The sequence below is a fragment of the Urocampus carinirostris genome, chromosome 8 (genome assembly GCF_059441175.1).
Source record: "Urocampus carinirostris isolate Australia breed hairy pipefish chromosome 8, RoL_Ucar_1.0, whole genome shotgun sequence".
NCBI classification, from domain to species: domain Eukaryota; kingdom Metazoa; phylum Chordata; class Actinopteri; order Syngnathiformes; family Syngnathidae; genus Urocampus; species Urocampus carinirostris.
Window position 1 is genome coordinate 42,306,585 of NC_142356.1, and position 23,316 is coordinate 42,329,900.

The 23,316-nt window shown below is 37.8% G+C and overlaps 1 protein-coding gene across 4 annotated transcripts in view; it reads left to right on the forward strand.

Annotated features, from left to right (window-relative positions):
* tbc1d1 (TBC1 (tre-2/USP6, BUB2, cdc16) domain family, member 1) overlaps positions 1–23,316 on the forward strand; it is an 84,483-nt gene that overhangs the window by 10,565 nt on the left and 50,602 nt on the right. For 3 of the 4 annotated variants that reach the window (XM_088342755.1, XM_088342753.1, XM_088342752.1), the window contains one exon: positions 18,310–18,903. In XM_088342755.1, coding sequence (XP_088198881.1) covers positions 18,310–18,903 — 594 coding nt within the window. Of the gene's footprint in view, positions 1–3,968; positions 4,169–18,309; positions 18,904–23,316 lie in introns of those variants that run through there. The other variant, XM_088342756.1, reaches the window with a different exon arrangement.

Consider the following 23,316-nt stretch of genomic DNA (forward strand, 5'->3'; position numbering starts at 1 on the left):
GTAGCGTGTCATTTTGAAGGGTTTTTTGGATCACTCCTAATAAGAGAAAATACATAAAGAACACGTACGGCTTCTTTGAGAGCGACAACAGTCAGCCCTGTTTATTGACAAACACTTCACTGAACTCAAAACTCACCTCCTCAACTCCCACTCTCGCACAAACTATCGCGACACTCGGCGCCCCACTTACGTCAGTATGGCGCACCTCCCATTCTGTGCCTACATTATGTTGCACACCACGGGGGACAATATTGGAGTCCAGTATGTGTTAGTTTAATCTCTTTTCATTCTTTTCCTCAATTGCAAGGTGCCTGACTACTAAAAAATAACTAAATGACCAAACACATTGCAAAACCACAGAAAAGTGCAATGTAATTAAAGCCTAACAAAAGAGACAATCATCAACAAACAAGTATGAAGAAATGACATAACATGAAATGAAATGATGAATGCAATTTAATGCCTGGAAGCACATGCAGTCTTCAACAGCATGCATCCTTTCAAGCATCCATTTATTCACCTCATAGACTCATTCACGTGTGTTTCACATTTACAATCACAGTTCATAATGCACTCATATCATAATATCAATTACTGACACTAGAGCAGGGGTCTTTAAAGTGGTTCCCCATAAGGACAGTTGAGGTGCCTTCAGACCTTTTCTAAAAACAGCTCACCAGTGCTGGGTCGCTGTGATATTCTAGTAAAATATTTTTTTTAATTGGTTGACTGAGTCTATTTAACCTTATTTTTAATAATTAACCTGGTAATAACATAATAACAACATAGTCATAAAAATAGAAATTCTTATTTTAAAATCCAAAAGAATAAATTCCAGTTCATGGGCCTCTTAGACAAAAAAATCTATACAGGTATTGATAATTATTTATAAGTAATTAAAATAATAGTTTGAGAATTTATTCATGTATTAAACAAATGTATTTACTAATATTTTTATTGATTTATTTGAGAGGAAATACAACAAACTAAAAACTAATCTATGGTTTTAAAAAGTAGATGAGGGACGGCACAGCGCCTCGGTGGTTAGCACGCAGCCCCACATTGCAGAGGGTTCAGGGTTCAAGTCCAGCTACCAGCCTCCCTGTGTGGAGTTTGCATGTTTTCCCCGTGGTTGCGTGGGTTCCCTCTGGGAACTCTAGTTTTCCTCCCACATTCCAGAAACACGCATGTCAGGTTAATTGGCCAGTTCATATTGTCCCTAGGTGTGACTGAGTGAGTAGTATGTCTCTGTGTGCCCTGTGACTGGCTGGCAACCAGTTCAGAGTGTCCCCTGCCCACAGCTGGGATGGTAGCGATCTGGTTACCTTTTTTTATCTATTTAGCAAGCTTTCAAGCTAGCGTTTGACATTTTTTTGCATGCTATCTAGCTAACATACATTTTTTTGCCCGTTACCAAGCTAAATTTTGGGCTCCTTTCTGGCTAGCTATCTAGCTTTGTTTTTAGCTTTCTATCTGGCTGTTTAGATGCCTTTTTACTCTTTTAGCTAGCTTTCTAGCTCCCTTTTAGTTTTTTACCTGCTTGCCTTTCTAGCTAATATCAAGCCACCTTTTTAGCTATTTGGCGAACCATCTAACTAAGTGGCTATTTTAGGAATGTATATCAAACTGGGTCCCCTTGCACTAATTAGTGACAAAAAGTAGTTCTCGGCTTGAAAAAGATTGGAGACCCCTGAGAGACATATAGAAATGTCAAGGAGTCCTAGAGTGTGTTGGGATTTTAGAAAGTAAACACTTCAAGTGATTTAAACAATATTGGGCTCTTGATGTGCTCTATTCATGAGTTTAGCCGTATATTATTCCACTTTTGTTTAAATGCTTAACATTTCAGGAAAATTAGCATAAAATGAATTTCTTATATCAATACAGCTCAGAAGGTAATTAGTAGAGAAGCATCATAACTGTTGTTTCCTTCTGATACTGATAACCGATATAATCCTGTCCTTGAGACTGATTTTGATGAATATTTTTTTTTTAACTGCATGCATTATTTAAAAAAATAACACAAATACTTGTTACAGCACAATAAATACTAATATTGTTAATAACTATGTATAATGACAAGATATTCTGTGAAAATCATTATTCGAATGCAATATTTAATGTCACATATGCCTTAGCCGTGAAAAATATATCACCTATTCTTATTTTTTGAGCTGTAAACAAATCAATATATATATATATATATATATATATATATATATATATATATATATATATATCCACCAATGTATATATGTATAGGGGCACTGGAAATCTTTTTTTTCTGACTTTAAAATAATTGTTTGAATGTTTCTTATCCTCACAATTAGGATTTTAAAGTGTTAATTCTGTGATTCTGACTTTTTTCAGAAATGCTCTCATAAATGTCAGAATTATCAGTTAAAAGTTAACAAATTCATAAAAAAAGTACTGTCAGGAAAAGTCAGAATCTGTGGCAAAAAATATCAGGAGACCTATCCTCATGTTGTCACCAACTGCTAGAAAAATAAAGAAAATAAAATATGTTTTGATTAGAATTTGGACTTTTTTCCCTTCAGAATTCTGACTTTAAAATGATCTTTGGACTTTTTCCCCTCAGAATTTGGATTTTAAAGTATATAATAGATCGGGAAATTTGTATTTCTTTTACATCGTGGAATCCCTACCAAGGGTTGCCGCCATGTTTGCTGTGCTCTTGGCACTAGTTTTTGTTTGCGTACGTTAATACAATGCAAGCCAGTGGCTAATTATTACTCACTAGTGCTCTAAAATAAACATTCTGAGAAATACATTAGAATACTGCATTCCCTTTTGTGACTGGTTATTTAAAGTGAAACGTGTGGGGTCACCCGTACGATCGCTAGCAAACTAGCAATTTCTTGAACTAAATTACTCCAAAACCCAAGCAAATAATTCATAACAATATCGACATTTGTGTTATGCTAAAAGTGTTTAGATTTTGAAATGATAATTAAGGTCATCATACGCTAGGTGTCACTATTACCTCTTTTGTTGTTGTTGTTTTTTGCACGCCTGTCGTTCATTTCAAGTGGCAGTTAGGATGAACCTGATGAAAGTTCTCATAATAGATTAATTAGCGAACAATAAAACGCCTTAAGTATTTTGAGTCCTAACCCAAAATGGTTTTATAGAATGTTGACAAAGAGTCTGTAGAGCATTACGGCGGTATCGGACCAAGAATTATGCAAAATAAATTCAGGAAAACAGAAATTTAATGAATAAAATGTAAAAATTAAAAAGGAAGCTCCAAGAACAGATATTTACTGAGCGCCAGACATTGCTTTACACTTATTGATTATGTAAATAATTATTTTATATACCTATTGCTCCCCCAAAGTCCAATTTTACATTATTTTTCATATTTTAACTACGGTATTAACCAAGGATTTAGCAACTCCAAATTGTATCGATTTTCTTTCTGAAGGGTCAGAATTTAATTCGTTATAGCAGTTTTTATTACGCATCCCCTTTAAAAACTAGCCCAGCATTCCAAATTCAGTACAGTCAAATTAAAACAATGTTTTTAAATCGGACAAATGTTTTTTTTTTAATTCTGCTTTCTCTGGGAATTGAAAAACAAAAACAGTCACAGCTTCTTTTCATATTTATGTAGTTTAATATTGAAGTAGTCTAGCATTCAATGCGTGCAAGTTAATTTCCCTTTTTACGGACAAGTACCGTAAATGCTCTGCGTTTTGCTTTTATTTTGGGTGTGTCGTACATAGGAAATGTTTGATTAATTATATCTGCCAGAGAGATTTGAGTGGGGGTCTTTGCTCTTATTGGTGGATCCAGCTGATGTTGCGTTACCCGTAATTGAGACTGTAAGGCCTCTGCTTTACATCAAAATAAAAGCACAAATCAAGTCAACCGGGAGAGAGATCTTATGAATCCGACGGGATATTTTACTTTAATAGATAACAACCGGATGTGTACTAATAACTGTTGGCTAACTTAACACAAATATTCAAACTCCTTAGAGTTCGGGAGCAATAACGACTTTGCAATGAAGTAATATTGGAGCGTCAACTTCTTGTTTGGCTTTAAATTCATAAAAGTTGACATTGATGTCAATTTTATGGCGGATGGAATGAAAGCCCGACTCCAGCGATTCAATTTGTTTAACTCCAAGCCGGGACCCAAAGATGTAAGTGGGAAGTTTTTCAACAAGTTTATGGGACTGGGTGAAGTGTGTTTTTCTGGGGGGGGGGCTAACAGTAGCTGACGCCGCATGCTTGTGTGGTCACATTGTCGCACTTTAGTCTCATTTATTTTCATTTGTGTTTAACAAAAACTACAAACATTACATACTTTTTGGTGCGACTTTGCCAAAGGGTATTTTGTCATATTAGCATGATAGCTAACTCGACGGCACCGGACGTCATTGGCATTTGTCTCATTATAGATGAGGCGTTTTGGAACGGAATTTTCAATTCTTCAAGATGGAAGAGGGGCGGGGGTGGTTTTGTATTGAGTAGGTACGTGAACTTTTGAAATTGATTGGAAAAATCACTATCAATATAAAAATCATTTACATTGTTAGATACCATAGACGCCCAGAATACATTAATACCTTCTCATGTGCGGATTGCAAAGTGAACTTGCCGTAATCCGGTGTATAGAAACCTACGTTAATCAACAATTGAGTTCTGAACCCCCGGTAATTCTTATAAAACATTTTAAAAAAGTGGATATAGTGGATGCTACTCGTGTGTAATATACGTGCATATGAGTAAAATACATTCTAAATACAAATAATATATATACATTTACACATATATGTATACATATACACACATATCTATATGTAAAGGACAATGAAATTTGATTTCCCCTTTGTGTAATGCCTTGAGATGGTTCCGTGGAGTTTTGGGTGGATGCGGAGGGAGGCGGAGTAAAACTAAAACTGATTTTAAAACTTCACTTGCAAGGATTTTCATGCCCTTAGAAGATTTCCTTGTACTAATCACTTCCTTATTTTTAATCATCCTGATGGTCGATTGTTTACGGCCGTGCACCTTGACGGCAGTAGCCATTTGTGTGGTTTTATTGTGTGGTTATTTCAAGTTTCATTTCCATAGTTATCATGTTTTTGCTTCTCCCTTAACCATCAGTATTGTGACCCATAGCTTATAAGTACTTTGCGAAAAATACAATATTGATTCACAGTAACTCACATAGTGAACTGTACGAAGAAAGATAAATGCTATTGAGGGATCTCCCTTCCACAATGCCCATCAGCAAACCAAAAGCAGATCAGTATCTTATATAACGTCGACCAATGGCTCAGATTCAGCCGAACATCTCTCTTCCTTGCTCCAAATCCTCCCCCCTTCCTCTTTCCTTGCTACCCATGCCTTCTGATTGGATAAGCAACCGGGGGCAGAGCCACTAACGCGGGAACAACAACGTAGTGGCTGCTCGGCTAACGTGTCCCGACATCCTGTATCCTTGGTGGAAAGCGTGTTTTGATTAAGAAATGGTGTAAGAAGTGTTAAAAAAAGTGTGGTTAGCTTGTTTTCAAGAGGCACCTGGAGACTGATATATTAGCTGTTATCATAACATTAGTCTGTCAATCAAGCGCGTGTGTTTGTAATTGAGAGAGAGCATAAAAAGCATGCTTAAGTGGAAGGCTTAGTGATTAGCGGTTACCGTAACATTATCAATCAGGCTTTAAAAGGGGTGTGCCCACACTTAAATTTGCCAGCTCTGTTGAAATTTTCATTGATTTTTGGATGTTAATTTATGTGTGTTAACACTCATAATTTATGTCATGTTGGTTGTATTATTTTTTTCAATTTATTGATCATTAAAAAAAATCAGGGAGATATTTATGTTTTTATGTACCTCTATGCAAGTTGCTGCCTAGCCTAATTTTATTTCCTGCACTGTTAGTTTTTGGTTTAAGTAACACAATAATCATGTTAGTCGTCTTACAAATCTAATTTTTTATTTTCTGTAAAAGGTTTCAGAGAGCTATTAAAGTTTTATTTGAAATTATTCCAAACATTCTGTTGCTTTTTGCATTATTAAAAATGTATTGCGCTAATTGTTATGCTTTTACAGTAAATGAATATCTGCTCCAAGTATCAGTTATCGGCGTACCTGTCCATCCAAGAAAAAGGAAAGGAGTTTAGACAGGGTCGTGCCGTTTACACCTACGCCTTCACTCCTGTCTGAATTAGTGAAGTGTCGTTTGCTGACAAAACTGCTCAATTAGCTGGTTAGTTGTTGATTTGTGTTGCTGATTTTAAATGTGCTGAGTTTAGAAAAGGTTAAAATTGTTATGTATTTTTTGTACATCTGTAAAAATTTTTGAGTTTTCTATGGTCCTCCTGGAAGAGGGATTACATCATGTGCGGTCCCTTCTCAAGGTTTCTTCATTTTCCTCATGCTGAGGTTTTTGAGTTTTTCCTTGCCCTCATGTAGGTTTTAGATCAGATTATGTAATAATAGTCTGTATTTAAAAATAGTCTGGGGTCTGTACAGCCCTTTGAGACTCTTTGTGATTAAGGGCTGTACAAATAAAAATGACTTGAAAAGACTTGACCTTCTCTTCTCTAAACATTTATGGGATATGTCCCCTTCATTTTTATGACAATTCGCTTCAGAGCTGTGTTTCTCTATTGCGAAAAACTAAATGTCACTGCATTATTTACCAGCTGTCTTCTATGTAATAAGCTTAACTGCAGACACATTCAACTCGTAAAATTCCCTATAAAATTTCCTGCAGTTTGGTTGTGGTGGGGAAGCAATCCAGCAGCCATTCCATTTTTCAAGCTCTTTAAACACGTTTTAAGTTTTTGCCACCTACTGGTTTCATTTTCTCCGACCATTTTAAGCATTCTTCCTGATCTTATGTTTTACTGCCCTGTCTGCCATGTGCTCCTGAACTTTGAGCTGTTGTGGGCTTTGGCTGTTCGCCATAATGCACATGACTGCAGTGAGTCGCACAAAGCAAAACGAACTGCTGACTCGTGAGGATTTGCCAAGCCAGACAGAGTGCCAGTGGGCAAGTTTTGAATTCTAGATTTTATTCCCACACTCGTACTTTGACGTTCTCGGGGAATTGGGTGATTGTGGTGTGGATAAAGGATCCAGAAAGTAAATGGTGAGATGGATGTAAATAAACAAATATTGATGATGTTTCATTTTTTAATTTTATTTTACATTTTAGCATTCTGATTGATAGATAAATTGCCGTAATATTGTTTATTATGTCTTTTTTTCTCGTGTTTTTATTTGTTAACAATGAAATAAACATTCCTAATCCAATATTTAACCCCTTAACGTTCCGCCGGCTGTCCACCAGAATGTCGATTAGCAAAGAAGTGTCTGTAGGATATTACCAGTCACTAAAATATGTCATGGCACATATCATTGGAAAGGTTAAACTCTTGGGATTTAAAATATGCTTACCATTTCAAAATGTATTTGCCCTTTGAGACTCTTCGTGATTTAGGGCTATACAAATAAAAATGACTTGACTTGACTTGACATAAACATCGCTATCAGTCTCAAACAAGTTACCCAAAAACCATAGAATTTGCATAACTCACCATTTACGCCCCCTGGCAGTGATCAAATGAGAAGATTGTCTGCAATCATGGCTTCATTACATTCGGAAGAGTCCAGTAAATCCAAACATGTAAAATATTCCAAACCCCACAATAATACCGACAGATTAAAAAAAAAAATCTGCCTCAAAGCATATTTGCATCGTTTGACGACCTTTGTTGTAATCCATATGTTTCGCCCCATAATTGAGACTCCTTGTTATAAAGGGCTAGCCCATTAAACTTGACATGACATGTAAACAAACTCGTAACACGATTCCCAAAATGGCCGTAGCCTCTGACCTTTCGATTGACTTCACTCTCGACCAATTGCAAGCTTTTTTCACGGTCCACAGCCTGCAATAGCTTATGAAGGCGTGTATTACAAAAATGAACATGACTGACTTTGGATCCAAATGTCTACAGCCAGTAGTGACTGATTCAAATGATGAGTGACACATTGGTTAGCCAATGAAATTCCCAAAAATTAAAATATGCATGTGTACTGGGTGTATTCAAATATGACCTGATAATATCTATCTAACCATGTCATATCATTAAGAGCAATGACAGATGGCAAGATAAACACAAGCACAATATACAAAGAAAATAAAAAAAGGGGAAAAGTAGTAAAAAAAAACACGCACAAATTTTTGGGGACCATGGACAACCCAAATGCCCAAACACTCAAACAAGTTAAGCACCTTGGCACCCAAGTTGGTCATGCTTTCGTCCCTACAGATGAAATGGGACACAAGAAAGTGGCCATGTCACTCGGGTCAGGGTGACACAACACACTCTTCTGTTCATCAGCAGGGCCCGACAGGTTTCACTGGTTTACCCCTGCTGCATCATACAGGTTCCCTGCCCATCCCTTAGAACACGTCCAAACATCCCACTATCCTTTCACAACACCTCTCTACTCATTCCTATCACCAACAAGAGCTCTAGCTTCCACTACATTTAGACCTCTTTCCTCCAGTGCACTCATATCACAATCCATCCACGTCAATCGCGGCCTTTCCCTTGGTCTCTTTCCATTTACTTCTGCTCTGTAGATTCTCTTCAACGTTCGCTCCTCATCCATCCTCTCCATGTGTCTAAACTGAACATACTGCTCAAACACTTCATCTCAAAAACATTTAATTTCCTTCTCAAATCTGCGTTTAGGCTCCAAGTCTCTGCACTAAACAACATGACCCTTACTCATTGTAAGAATGTGATTACCATTAAAAACTTGAACTGAAACCGTCTGCACAATCACACTCTCATACAGTCCTCTCTTAACATCCATACTCTTATTACTCATCACACTCCTCAGAGCACCCAACACCATGCTTCCTTGATTCACTCTGTGCAATACCTTGCACTCCATTCCACCAACTGCAGCCACATCACAACTTATGTGCCTAAAGCTTTCAACTTCTTCTGGCACGTGTCCATTCAACCTTATTTCCAACGCCATGCCCACTCTATCACGTGAACACTTCATCACCTTACTCTTCCAAACATTCACACATAACTTGCGGCTATCACACACTCTTCCAAACACAATTACAAACCTTCTCAATTTTTATTCAGAATCGGCCACAAATGCTGTGTCATCTGCAAAGAACAACTGACTTACCTGCCACACCGTTACTGTTATCCATCCTCTCTACACCTCTGCCTAATACTTTTGCATTCAACTCTTTCACCACGCCATCCATGTACACATTAAACAAGCCATGGCGACATCACACACCCCTGTCTCACAACAGTCAACACTGGGAACCACTCACTAGTCTCACTCCCTACTCTTACACGTGCTCTGCTGTTTACATAAACTCTCTTCAATGCTTCCAACAACTTCCCAACCACTTCATACGTTACCATCACCTGCCACAACACCTCTTTATCGACTCTGTCATACGCCTTTTACAAGTCCATGAAAGCCAAACAAACATCCGTACCTTTTGCAAAATATTTCTCGCACACTTGTCTTACTGCAAACACCTGATCCACACAGCCTCTTCCTTTCCTGAAACCACTCTGCTCCTCCATCACTACCTCATCTGTTCTTCCTCTCACTCTCTTAATCAAGACTTTTCCATACAGCCGGCACAGACAACAAACTGATTCCTCTCGAATTGCTACATTCATACATCACTTTTACCCTTATACTATGGCACCACACATGCACTGCACTCGACAACAGGAGCTGATAATAAACGTGTGTAAAGCCACTCACAATCCAGTTTTACACATGATTGTCACGCACAAGTGTGCACAGTAAGTGACAGAGACAATGAAAGAGAATTCAAACATTTACAACTCTTAAAATTGAATTTACATTGTGTTAAAAAATTGGTCAAGTTCAAATATGTTGTTGAAGAGGCTTGTCCTTTTAGAGCAGGGGTGTCAAAGTCAAATGGACGGAGGGCCAAATAAAACATTTGGCTACAAGCCGAGGGCCGGACTGTCCAATCTTTACTGAAACCAAGATTTAACTTACTGAAAACACAACAAATATATTACAATATGATTGGTTAAATAAAGCAATATTTTCTTATGACTCTGTCAGTCATTTTTAATTTCAGCAGGCACAAAATACAAATGTCCTTTATATAAAAAACTCATAACATATCTCATAACAACAACTCATAACCATTTTCTATCATTCAATCATCTGAAATTATTAAAAAGAAATATTGCCTCGAAATACAATAAAATAAAGTGCAAAAATCTCTTGTTACTTAAAACCAATAGCAATCAACACACTGGACCTCATCTGTCCTGCTCAAATGTACATTGACTTTCCTTTCTGTGCTTTCTCTGGGTTAGTGTGAAAAAAAGGAATTACTGATTAACAAATAATAACAATCAAAAGTCATTTTCTCTGCTAAATAGGAGACAATTTTATCAAAAGACTGTTGTCCACATCAAGATCTATTTTCCATGAAAAGCCGAAAAACAAGAAACACTCCCAGGACAGAGTCGGCAAACAAAAACAACATAGTCAACATAGACAATAAAGCTTTAAAATTCCCGAGGGGAACAACAAGTCAAGTATTTACATACATTTATATACAGTACTGTATTACTACAACTCTACATTACTTATTTGAAAGCCCCGGTTTTCAGTGTCCACCTTCCGTTTAGCCATTGTTGATGGGTATCTGTGGGCTAATTTTTGCTGTTATGCTAATGACTGCTGCTGATCGACTGCTGAATAAATCAAACCGCCTCCCGCTTTGCTCCCGCTCGGCGCGTCCCCGTTGCATTGTGGGAAATGTAGTATTCATGCGTACTGCGGGCTGCTGGCTTGCAGCGGCCTGCGGGCCGGATCTAATAATATATTGATATCGTCACGCGGGCCAGGTAAAACCCTCTCGCGGGCCTAATGTGGCCCGCGGGCCTTGACTCTGACATATGTGTTTTAGAGGGTCCTTTTAGAGTCTCCAAATGGCCACTTTTAGAAAGCCTAGACATCTTGAAAAAATATGTAAAATCCATTGATTGTTTTTTTTTTCAAATTGTTATCAAATTTGACATGATACCAGCTAAGGCTTCATATTGTTGTCCCAGCTGTTTTCCAGTTAAGATGCCCATGCTACACTTCTCTGCCTCTCGACAGAAAGTCATTGTGGAAGGAAGTTCAGCCAATAGCATTATTTATATTTTCATGATGCTGCAACGGAAACCAATAGCAGACTGGCATCTTATATGGCATGAACCAATAGGAGACTGGTATCATTGAGACATAACTAATCATGTGCATCACCACCACCTTGGGGGTGATGCACATGAAGCCTTACCTGGTCCCAGGACAAAGTTGATCACAATCTGAAAAGCGAAACATTAGTATTTACACATTTTCCTGAGGGTATGTCTATGCGTGTCTATGAGACTCCAAAAGGACCAGTGACTTGTGACATCATCGACACGTCTTTGCTACTAAACAGTCTTACGGGCCAGTCACTGGTCGAGCATCTGATAAAAATGCCTCCTGGAGGCCTCCCCCATAAGGTGTTCAGGGCATGTCCCACCAGCAGGAGGCACTGGGGACGACCCACTACATGCTGGAGAGACTACATGAAATGATCTGAAATGATCTGCATTTATATAGCGCTTTTCAAGTCAATGACCTCCCAAAGCGCTTTACATTGTGCTTCACATTTCCCAATAGCGGCCATGATCTGTGCAGCCATGTAAGACTGCTAACCTGCTTATTGGGGGTATTGGGGGTTCAGTGTCTTACCCAAGGACACTTCGGCATGTAACACGGACAAGCCGGGATTCGAACTGGGATCCCTTAATCCTAAAACGATCGCTCTACCTCCTGAGCTACTGCCGCCCATCTCTATGCTGGCCTGGTAACACCCTGGAATCCCGTCAGATGAGCTGGATGAAGTGGCTGGGGATTAGGGAGGTTTGGTCTTCCCTGCTCAGGCTGCTGCTGACCCAACATGCATTCATTTTATGTTCAAACTTTAATAGACACTCAAAATAAGGAGGGAAGACATCAACCCCATTCGTTGTTATTCTTCAAAATATAAAAAAAAAAAATAAAAGTTGTAATATTGCCATATTTCAGGTTCTCTTCTGAAGCATGTTCATGACATGTGCCAAAAGTAATCACCCACCCACCCCCCAATATATTTCCATACCCGCCTATAGAAGAGTGTATGTACTGGTAAGTCATGCATCCAAGAGTTCTCATCAGAAAAACATCACCAGCACAAATCGAAAATTGCAATACTGAAAAATTGCATTTAGGTTTTTTTCCCCAAATTGTGCAGCCCTATTGGGACACACATTTGAATGTTTTACGTTTCAACTTGGGCTTCAAATTTATAACTTGGGCCTGTTGCTGAAAATATCAAGGAATCCGACATACAGTTTCTCTGTTTTTTGACAAACACTGAAACGTTTGTCGTTTCTAGGTCAGCATTGCTGCTCCTCTTTCACTACTTGTGTAAGTTTCTTTTTTATGTCACAAGTTACAGTACCTCTATTTAGCGCTGTATGCTTCTCTGTGAGCTGACTGCGGACAGACAGACTTGGGCTGTGTCCAACAGACTTCCTGTAACTGATCCCACCTCATGGACTTGTTCTTGGCGCTTCCGAGGAGACCCAAGTCTCTCCTGAACTCAGTCTTCCTTTTAAAATGGGTCTTTCAAAAAAGGTTTTTGCTAGTTGCTCTCTTTAATGGCCAAATATTGTGCGGGCCTCTACTCTAAAGCCCCTTTTTTACTGATTGAATGGTGATGTATTTGTATATTTACTTATGTATGTATGTTTTTTATTTATTTCAAATCTCAAGGTTTCTTCATTTTCCTCATTTTGAGGTTTTCGAGTTGCCCTCATGTAGGTTTTAGATCAGGGGATGGTGTAATAATAGTCTGTGGCTTATAATAGTTTATGGTCAGTGCAGCCCTTGGAGACTCTTTGTTATTAAGGGCTATACAAATAAACATGACTTGACCATTTCTCATTTGTTTTCTTATCCTCCTTCTTCATCCTTTGAACTGCTTTGTTCTTATTCTTTTTCTCAATCTCTTAGTCCTTCTTCTCATTTTTATTATCCTCCTGATTCTACTTGGCATTCTGATCTTTCTCATTCTCATTAATTTTTTTTCTCAATTTTATCTTTTTATTTTATTTTCATTTTTCTTATATTTTTTCTTTTTCTCATTCCCATTCTTCTTTTTCTCAGTTATACATCACCCCAACCTCCTTATTGTCATTCGTCTGATTCTCCTAATTCTTCTCATTTTTCTCATTCTCATTCCACTTGTTCTCATTTTCCTCATGATTTTTCTTATTACCCTCTCATTCTTCTTCTATTTCTTCTCATGTTTCCTTTTTCTCCTCATTAATCTTCTCCTTCTTTTCGCTCTTTATTTTATTCTCATTCCTCTTTTATTTATTATATTTTTTGTCATCCACATTTTATTCTCCTTCTTCCTTTTCTTTCACTTCTCCTGCTAATTCTTCTCATTTTTATTCTTTATTTCTTCTCGTTCCCATTCTATTTTTTTTTTTTTTCATTTTTCTAGTTTATCTACTCCTACTTCTTCTTTTTCTTTCCTCTTTTGTGCTCCTCATTCTCTTCTCATTTACCTCTTCTCCTTCTTTATCTCCTTCTCATTCTTCATCTTCTACTCATTCATCATCTCATTCTTATTCTTTTTCTTCTCATTCCTATTCTCCTATTACCATAAATTCCGGACTATAAGCCGCTACTTTTTTCCCAAACGTTCAACCCCGCGGCTTATTCAGTGATGCGGCCAATTTATGTAATTTCTCTAACGGCCGCCAGCGGCGCTCAAGTACAAAAGGTAAGATTTAGACCGGTGGAATATATGCGCCGAGGAAGACTGCAACTTCTTGGCTTGTGCATAAATTAAATCAGCGTAAACCTACCCTCATCATGCAAAATGCAAAAAGAAAGGCACATCAAAAAATCCACCATCACCAACGGGTTCCGAAAAGCCGGTCTGCTGCGTGACGGAGAGGAGGGCACAGAATCAGGAGTGGATGGGAGTTCCAGCGACAGTGACCGCGCGAATGAGGCTGCGGGAGCGTGGGATGACGTCTATATGACAAAGTTTCTTTCCGACACTGAGAAAGACTACTTTGATGGCTTCAGTTCTAAGGAGGAAGATGAGGACGGTTTACCGTGATTTTTACAAGTACGGTATGTTTTTTTTTTAACAGACCCGTTTACTGTGTTGCGAGCGTGTTGCTAGCATGTTGCTAGCGTGTTGCTATTATTAACTGCCTTGTCACAGGCACCGTTTGGGATAAAAGTTATATTATTATTATTAAAGATTTGAAAACTCTCGGTGTACCGTCTTTCTGTGTAAATATGTGTAACCATGTATAATATGTATTTGGAACTGTATATTTTTGTAATGTATTTATTTTAGAGACTTATTCTGATATGTTTTGCACGAGCGAATGGAAAAAAAAAAGGGGGGCGGAACAAACGGGGGTGACAGGAAGTGGGGTAAAGGTGAGACCTGTTTGTGGACGCGACGGACAATAGTGGATTTATATTTTTCCCACCCTTACCTTTGGAAATATACACTTTTTTTCTTTGGATTACTTTCAACGGGACCCGGACTCTGCAGGTTTGCATCAAACCTTAAGTACCGGTATTTTCCGTTCACTTCGCCGGCTGTGATTTTTGGACTGTGTACTTTAATGAAGGACATTCAGTTTCAATCGCGGGACTTAAAGTCGGGTTTGGGTTAATTTTGTGTTTGTGTTACATTTTTTTAATGTTGGTGGATGCGGCTTATATACAGGTGCGGCTTGTGTAAGTACAAACTCGGTTTTCCTCCTAAAATGTGGTGGGTGCGGCTTATAATCAGGTCATCATCATTAAGATCATCAAAGAATGTGATTTTCCTTGTCCTTTTATTTTTTTTCTCCCCACCCCTTTTTTCGTTCTGCTTCTTCTAATTCTTCTTATTGTCTTCCTTTTCTCCTTCTCATTTATCTCATCTCATTCTCCTTCTGCTCCTGATTCTTTTCATCATCAACATCGTCGAGGAATGTTTTGAATGCCCAAACTTCATGCAAAATAGGTTAGAATTTTGCTGCAAGAACCATCGTATGTTCTGGAGTATGTTTACTCAGGTGCAATCATTCTCATGTTGGTGGGGAAACAGTCCAGTTGCAAATGAAGAATTTTAAACGCACATACTGCTTACTTAGCAGATTGCTTTTGGGCTTATCTATGAGCGAATATGTGGTCTGTCTAATGCAAATAAGATTATCTTTTCAATGACAAGAAATGGGTGATAAAGTGATGAAATGGTCAAAAGAGAGCATTTATCACATTGTGTAATAAAATTAATCTGTTTTAGGTTTGTTTTTTGTTAGGTAGTGGAATCCTCTGGACTTCTTAACGTCACAGACAAAGGCTTCTTGGTTTAATAGAATTGTAGGTAAAATAATTGAAATGGAGATTAGAAGGAGTCAACTAAGCAAGTGTTGTTTCAGGACAACTATGCAGAACCAGTAGTAAGGACTGTAATTCCCAACAAGATTTCTTTGATTTAATTGCCTCCTTACTTTTAATAATAGTCCCAATTGATTATTGGTCAAAGCCATGCAACTTAGAGGGTAACTATTTGTGTGCCTTCTTCGTATTTTTGATAACTTAAAACGACCCTTGTGATGTTCTTATTTTTGCTTCTCCCTTTAACATCACTTCATCCTAAAAAAAATCACAGCGAATTAATACAGCACAAATAATACAGTATTGTATCACGAACTTGCAAAGTCTTTACGAAGTTCATAAGATTCTGAACTGAATGAAGTAAGAGAAAGGCATTTTTGGAGCTGTTTTGACCAATAGCATTTCCGTATTTTAATGATTCCGTGACACAACTAAATGGCAGACCAGCATTTTATATGCGTTTGGCCAAAAGTAGGACAGCCATCTTCTAGAGACATATCTCTACAATTTTATTTCGCATTTTGGCACCTGATAATTTGTTTTTGCTGTAGTGTGGAAAATACCGTAAAGAGGGTCCAAAAACATGTTATTCCACACCATAAAACAAATTCATCTCGAGGCGGGGATGCCGCATCTCAGGGGTCTACTCTATATAAAAAGATGGAGAATTGAGGCCTCATGGTCATAAAATGTTGCTAATAATTTGAAAGGACGAACTATGACATAAACAATTAAGTATTGAAAATAAAAACTCCTGACATACTATACTTGTTAATAATATCTTAACATAACATCAGAATGTGCTTCTAGAGATTTATTGGGAAGGGTATTGTTCTGGCTAAGTAAACTTCCGTGCCCAGGCGAGACACAGCAGGAATCACTAGAAAGTACCGGTAGTCAGCAAATGTAGCATCTGCTCAGATACCGGACATTGATGTCATCATCCATGTGACTCAACTAAATCAACTTCCTCCATTACTTCTTCCCTGTGATGGCGCAATGATTCAATGTCGGCCTGCGCAAACATGTTACGATCAAAGGTTTCCGTGTGACTTGTGTTGTTGTTTTCAGGAGGGGTGATGCTTATGCGTGTCAGTGGTGATAAATAGGACAAATGTCTGGTGTTTGATTATTTTTAAAATTGAGATTATTTGAAATTATTTCTAAAAAAAACTCATATCTATTGAGTTCTTATCATTTATGTGCAAGGTTCTCTAAAAGTCCACAAATAAAGACATAGTTAAGACAAATGCTTGAAAAGGGTTTAACAAAGTTGCCAAAATACAAAATACATCATAGGTGTAGCTTACTATATTTTTAACTTTCTTTGATGGGATTATGTTAAAATTTCTACTTGTAAATAATGTTTTTCACAAAAAAAAAAAATAATAATTTTGCAACGTTGTCTCATGTTTTGTTTTTCTCATGATAATTCAAGTCATTTATTTGTTTGTCCCTCAATAAACAAAAATTTTCAAAGGACTGCACTGGCCACAATGAAACCATCCTCTGATCTGAAACCGGCTAGTTGAATGATCAACTAATTATTCATTTTTTTAATTAAATTTAGCATGAAGTCAATTTAATTATGAGGCGAATCAGACTCCGTTTTCTTAAACTGTCCAACCTGCTTCCTCATTAAATGTTCGTGCTTCACTGCTATACTTCCATGACATGCATAGTCTGCTTTGCAAAACTTACAAGTACAGTATTATCAATTTTTGTTGACACCGTTGACTCATTTTTGTAGCCCTAACCAGCATACCACACTTGATACATTTTGCACATATGCTTCCGACTTTCGGTCTGTTGAGCCACACCAGCAGGATTATAGTACTGCAGTAGGGCTGATGATTAACTAAAATCTAATCGATATTGGGATGTGACGTAGTGCGATTGTGTAATTGCAAGATTTTGTGTTTATTTTGTTAAGGACTTAGTTTCATGTTTGTATTTGGCCAACCAGAATTGTCACAGTTAGAGTTTAAGCAGCACTGGCCAATCAGATGCAAGTTTTAACAGCACTAGCCAAAAAAGACAAGCCAAAGTTTGAAAGAGGTTTGTTCGCAACTGTGCCGTTGTGCTGTCAGTCAAACATCCGTGTGGCCAGGCCCCCGTTGCTCGCCAAAATGAACTCGGACTTTGGGTCCAGCCTACTGCTACAGCAAGGATAACAACTCTCTTAAGCCACTAACATTGAGCATGTAGTTCACCAACGCCAGATCCATTACCCATGAAACGGATAACCTGGAGCTACAACTTGTGGGAAACCGCTACATTCTGGACAGTTGTATTTTAGTTATCGAGGAGACCTCGCTGAAGTCTCAGTTACCCGATGCTAACATGCAGCAAGCTAGCTGGTAAATCACTTTCTTATTCTGAAAGGAGAAGCCCTTCAATATCTGTGTACTTTTAAGTAATGACAATTAAGGCCATTCATTCAACAGCAATTCTATATTCTTTTTTTATTTGTAGATTATTTTTTTAGTTGCAAACACTCAGTCAGTTATGACATCATCTCGAGGTAAGTTTGCATGTCACTTTGGTCAGGTTCTCCCCCAAAACCCACAACTAGTAGAGAAATTGCACTTTTCTTTTAAAATCACATTAAAATTGCAATACAGGTCTGAAAAATCGCAGTTAGGTTCTTTCCCCAAATCGTGCAGTATACCCAAAAATGTTAGGCTACATGTGTACATAGGTTTAAATGCAAAGATTTTTTTCTCCTTTTCAGTAGTAGGTTCAGCTCAGTATTCATGGTGCATGTCTGTTTTTCAGGTTCCAGAGATCATCAGCACACTCAGGCAAGCTGGCAAAAGCTCTGCTCGCAATGATGACACGCCCACCATCCCCAACAAAACTTTGGTGGAACCAGGAGACCCCAAGCCGTCGGAACCACATGTCACCTTTTCTTCCCTACCTGCAACGTGTTCTGCGGCCAACAATCCTTCCCTTTCCCCTACAACTTTTTCAAAAAAGTTCGAGGTGCTCTTTTGCGGGCGTGTGACAGTCGCCCACAAGAAGGCCCCGCCCGCCCTCATCGACGAATGCATCGAGAAGTTCAGCCAGTACGCTCACAGCTCAGGGAGCACTAAACGAGGGGGAGGTTTAGTCGGTGGACTCAGGAGGGCGTTAGCCTTCCAGTCGAATGGACTGGGGAGTCCCACTTTGGGGAACTGTTCACCTGGGAGCCCAACCAATGGAAAACGCCCACTGCTGTTCAAACGGGACCCAAGTTTTCCATCTTTGCAGGCCCTCGATGAGAACGGACTCTCTCCAGAGATCTCTCATGCTAATATTACAGATGTGCTCGCTAGCTCACCTGGGGTGCAGCCCACCAGCCTACGGGAGAACAGGACCATGCTCTTTACGGTAGGCTGACGTCCTTAATGGCTTTTGAGAAGTTCCTTTGATGATTTTGTAGTGCAAATTTTGTTACCAGATTTAAAAAAAAATCTGCATTAAAACTATAAGCAGCACTGGAAGATGAACTGATATATGTTTTGCAGTCTATATAACAATTATAACAATGAATTATTATTTATATAATTAAAACAATTCAGCTAAACTGTTTAAAAGCACTTTATATCCTTTCGGTGAGGAAGACGAAAACACTCATTTTTGGCATTAAAAGAAGACTGTTCTACCATCTGCAAAGAATAAAATGACATTAGTTTTTGGCTCTTGGAATAGAAGTCAATTTAATGTTTTTTTTAGTTTTTTTAAAGAGTTGGGTGTGCCTTTAAAACAGCCAAAATATGGTACCATTTCAGTTTTTAGTTGTTTAACAGTATTTGATATGCTTCTAGTTTATTAGACACTCAAAATAAAGAAAGAAGACGTCAATTGATTTTGTACTTGCAAGGAGAACAGAAGCAGACCCAAATCTCAGATAAGGAATTCCAACGTGTTCTAAAAGTCCTCCCCTGAACCCCATTTAAAAAAAAAAAACGCGCTAAAGGGTGTGGAGATAAAACAACAGCAACATGATTGGCCAATAGTGACAATGATGTAAACTGTTATATTAGTAAAATCACGGAACAACAGTAAGGTATATAAGTCAAAATAGCGAACTGGTATCCTATGCAATCTCCTCTGCGGGTGTCAAATGTTAAAAAAAGAATAGACTTGTCAGTAATCTATATTGTTGTGTAATTCTAGAGTGCCTCCTTTGGTCATCAGTAAAATTAAATGTAGAATGATACCTCGGTACTCGACCATATTCCGGAATGGTGTCATAAAGACGCAATTAATCACACAAAACCGCAATCAATTCTCAAAACATGTTGTCGGTCTGACGGTTTCTCTTGAAATTCTAAATTAATAGATGCTACTGGACTGGACTAGGGTAGCCAAAATGGCTGCAGATCTCACTTTTGCCTAGGGTTTGGTTGAGATACAATTTTTAATTCAAACACCGAAGCAAAAATACATGAATTTTTGTTTTGAAAACAATTTGTTCCAACACAGACTCGTTTGAGTACCAAAAGTATCAAAAACCTGTCAACCTGTACGTTTTTGCCATACAAAGTATGTTCATTATGCATTTTAAGACGTGTACGACGTACAAGAAAATCTGTACGGAAAAACGCAAATTTGTCAATAATGGGTACCATCCAGTATACACAGACTATCACGAAACGGCAAATCAATCAAGTCAAACGAGTTCGCCGCTATCTCGGTAGTTTTTTTTTCGTTGCAAACGAAGCGAGCGGTTTGCTGCTACTGTGCGCATGCGTCTGCAGCCTCGGGATTTCATGTGGTAGTTATGTAGTAAAAGGAAGTCAGTCTCTTTTTAGAGAACCGGCTTTTTCAGCTCAACTCATTAAAGAGAGCCGTCTCTCAAATGGCTCACTTGCTTTGATGCATTATATTACGAATTACTATGTTGTATAAAGAAGTTAAGAAAAAAGGGAAGTATAAAAGGAGAACATGAAAAAGGTTTGTGGTTATCCCTTTAATCAGTATATTACCTACAATAATTTAATGCAGAAAATGGATTAATAATTTGAATAAGAAAATGTATTATTCTACTTAATTATATTTGCATGTATTTTTCCTTCTACGGTGAACGCCCAAGCTACTTATTTTTTGAACCTTTTTTATAATAAACCTCATTCACATGGAGCAACTCAGTATCTCACAACAAAATGTTAATTAACAATATATATGATATAACAAAACACATATACAATATAACATGTTAAACTACAGAAATAAACACGTTTGAAAAAAAATATGGTGTAAGATTATTTTGTATTTTGTAAGGGAAAATACAACATTTTGTAAGGGCATGGAGCCCTGGAGATTGACAGGTATGGTATCACTGTACATGTTTTTAAAAATTGTTGCTCCAGAGTAGAAAAAATACAATAAATTGTGTTAATTCATTTATGAACTACTTTTTACATGATATTTGAGTTACATATTTAATTAATAAATAAATCCTGATCGATTAATTAATTTTGTATTACAATATAAAACTGCATGTTCATTTTAACACTGATTACTTGAAACATTTAAGTCACAACACCTTTTGTTTGATTACTTGTTGGTGTGTTTATTTACATAATGTTGACACTTTTGGTCTTCCACAAGAACTTACTAGTTTGAGTCAGCATCACAAATGCTGACTGCTGCTGAATCTGAGCCAATAAACACTTGTCTGCATTGACCTTTTTTGACCTTGTCCCCCCACCACGAGCACAAGATTTCCTGTTTATCCGTCACTGGAAAATTGGAAATGGTCACCACTGACATAGGAAAGAAAAAGTTATCATCGCCATCCAATGCTTTCACATTTTTATGTTTTGTTCTGCAGTTGTTTTGATTCATATATTTCAGTGTTCCTCATTTGGAAGGCTCACACTGGTAGGGGCGGTTCAATGGCTAAAAATCATGAGGCCATCTGCTGCTATCACTATTAGTGTGGATGGACCTTTTTCAGGTCCCTTTCCTCGCATAGTTATTTTGTGCCTTGCCCATAATCATATTTTATTTCGTTTACTAATTATTTTTGTTAATATGTGACCCGCTCTGCCAAAATGAGTCGCAAGTAGCAACGTTCTTTTTTTTAGCTACGGGCAAATAGCTGAAAAAAAAAGTAAATCATGAAAAAAAGCTTTATTTACATTTTACGCTATTTCGGCATTTAAAGACACTTTCTTTGAGTTTCATAATCCACTTAAATAGGGAAATTCAAGTCGAATAATGTTTATTTGTATAGCCCTTAACCATAAGAAGTCTCAAAGAGCTGTATAGACTAGACTATTATTACACCATCCCCCAATAAAAATTACATGAGGTCAAGGAAAAACACCAGGTATTAAGAAACCTAGAGAAGGGGCCGCACATGAGGTAATCCCCCTTCCAGCACCTGGGCCCAAAAAAAGAACGCTTCTTCTTGACTCTTGGGATTAGTAGTAGATCAGCCTTTTTCAAAAGTAACAAAAACAGCGATTAAATTTCAATATTTCAGATTTCAGGAAACAAAACTAAAGTTATTTTAATGTCTATTTTAAAATACATGTGCTAAAATGTATTTTAGTCTAGTATAATTCATTTTTATATGTGTGCAAATGGTTTGGGAAAAAATAAACTTTAAAATTAGACTATCCCTTTAACAGTAAAAACATTTAAATACATCACACTGAAAAAGCAAAGAAAACTTGAAACATGATTTTTTTCAGGTTTTTGAACAGAAAAAGGTGGATGGAAGGTTGTAATTCAAATGGCTTCAATAGTTTATCAGAAATCTTTGACTATGGTATAATTTTAAAGCTAATTTCTGATTCTTTCCATTGTTAACAAAAAACCCTATTTGATATTAGCCTCACTGTGACTCATTTCAGTTGATCAGGTCACATATTGTATTTTAACCTTTGTGTGTGTCTGTGTATTGTGTGTTCGGGTTGTTGGACAGGGATAAAGGAGGTGATTTTATTGTCTTATTGTATACTACGTAAATATTTTATGCAGCACTTTGAGTGGCAATTTATTGCCTGAAAAGTTCTCTACAAATAAATTGTATTTGATTTGATCTACCTGAGGAGAAGACACTAACCATAACATGATTTAAGTCCCATGCACCGTGATCAAGACAGTGACCTCATTGTGGTGATATCAATTAGAGGTAAGATCGGGCCAAAAAAAAGCACCCGAGCCCGACGCAGGCCCGAGGGGTATTAAACCCGACCTGGACCGAGCCCGACTAATTAACTGGATTTGCTGGCCCGGCCCGAGGGGAGCCCGAAATTACATATTTTATTTATAAGGAGGGGTGATTTATGATAACAAATTAAACTCTGCCTTTTGTTACAACATCTAGGCCTAAGTTAAATAAAACTGTATAAACATTTACATCTTTTATATTTCTGTGTCTGCACTGCAGATGTTACATTAAGCGACAATCTGTCATTGACGAGTTTTTTTTTAGAGGCGGCGTAAACATTTAAGAGCGTCCGTCATTTTGACGACTTGATCATTGGGCCATAATCCACAGCAGCAGTACGTCCTTAAGATTCTAGCGTTGGCTTCGCTGAGTGTCAAATTGACACACAGCGAAGCCAACGCAAGTGTCTGTATCATTTTCGACGATCAATTTGAAAGTGCTCCACAGTTCACTCTTACCAGAGTGTGTTTTCCTTGTCAGTTCTCCTCTCTTTAGTTCATCTTTCACTTCTTGTTGGTCCGATTCCATATCGGGGATACCAGGTCAAAATCATGCGAATTTGCGGAGGGGAAGGTTATTAAGAGGATGTAGCGAGCAGAGACGGGAGTCGTAGG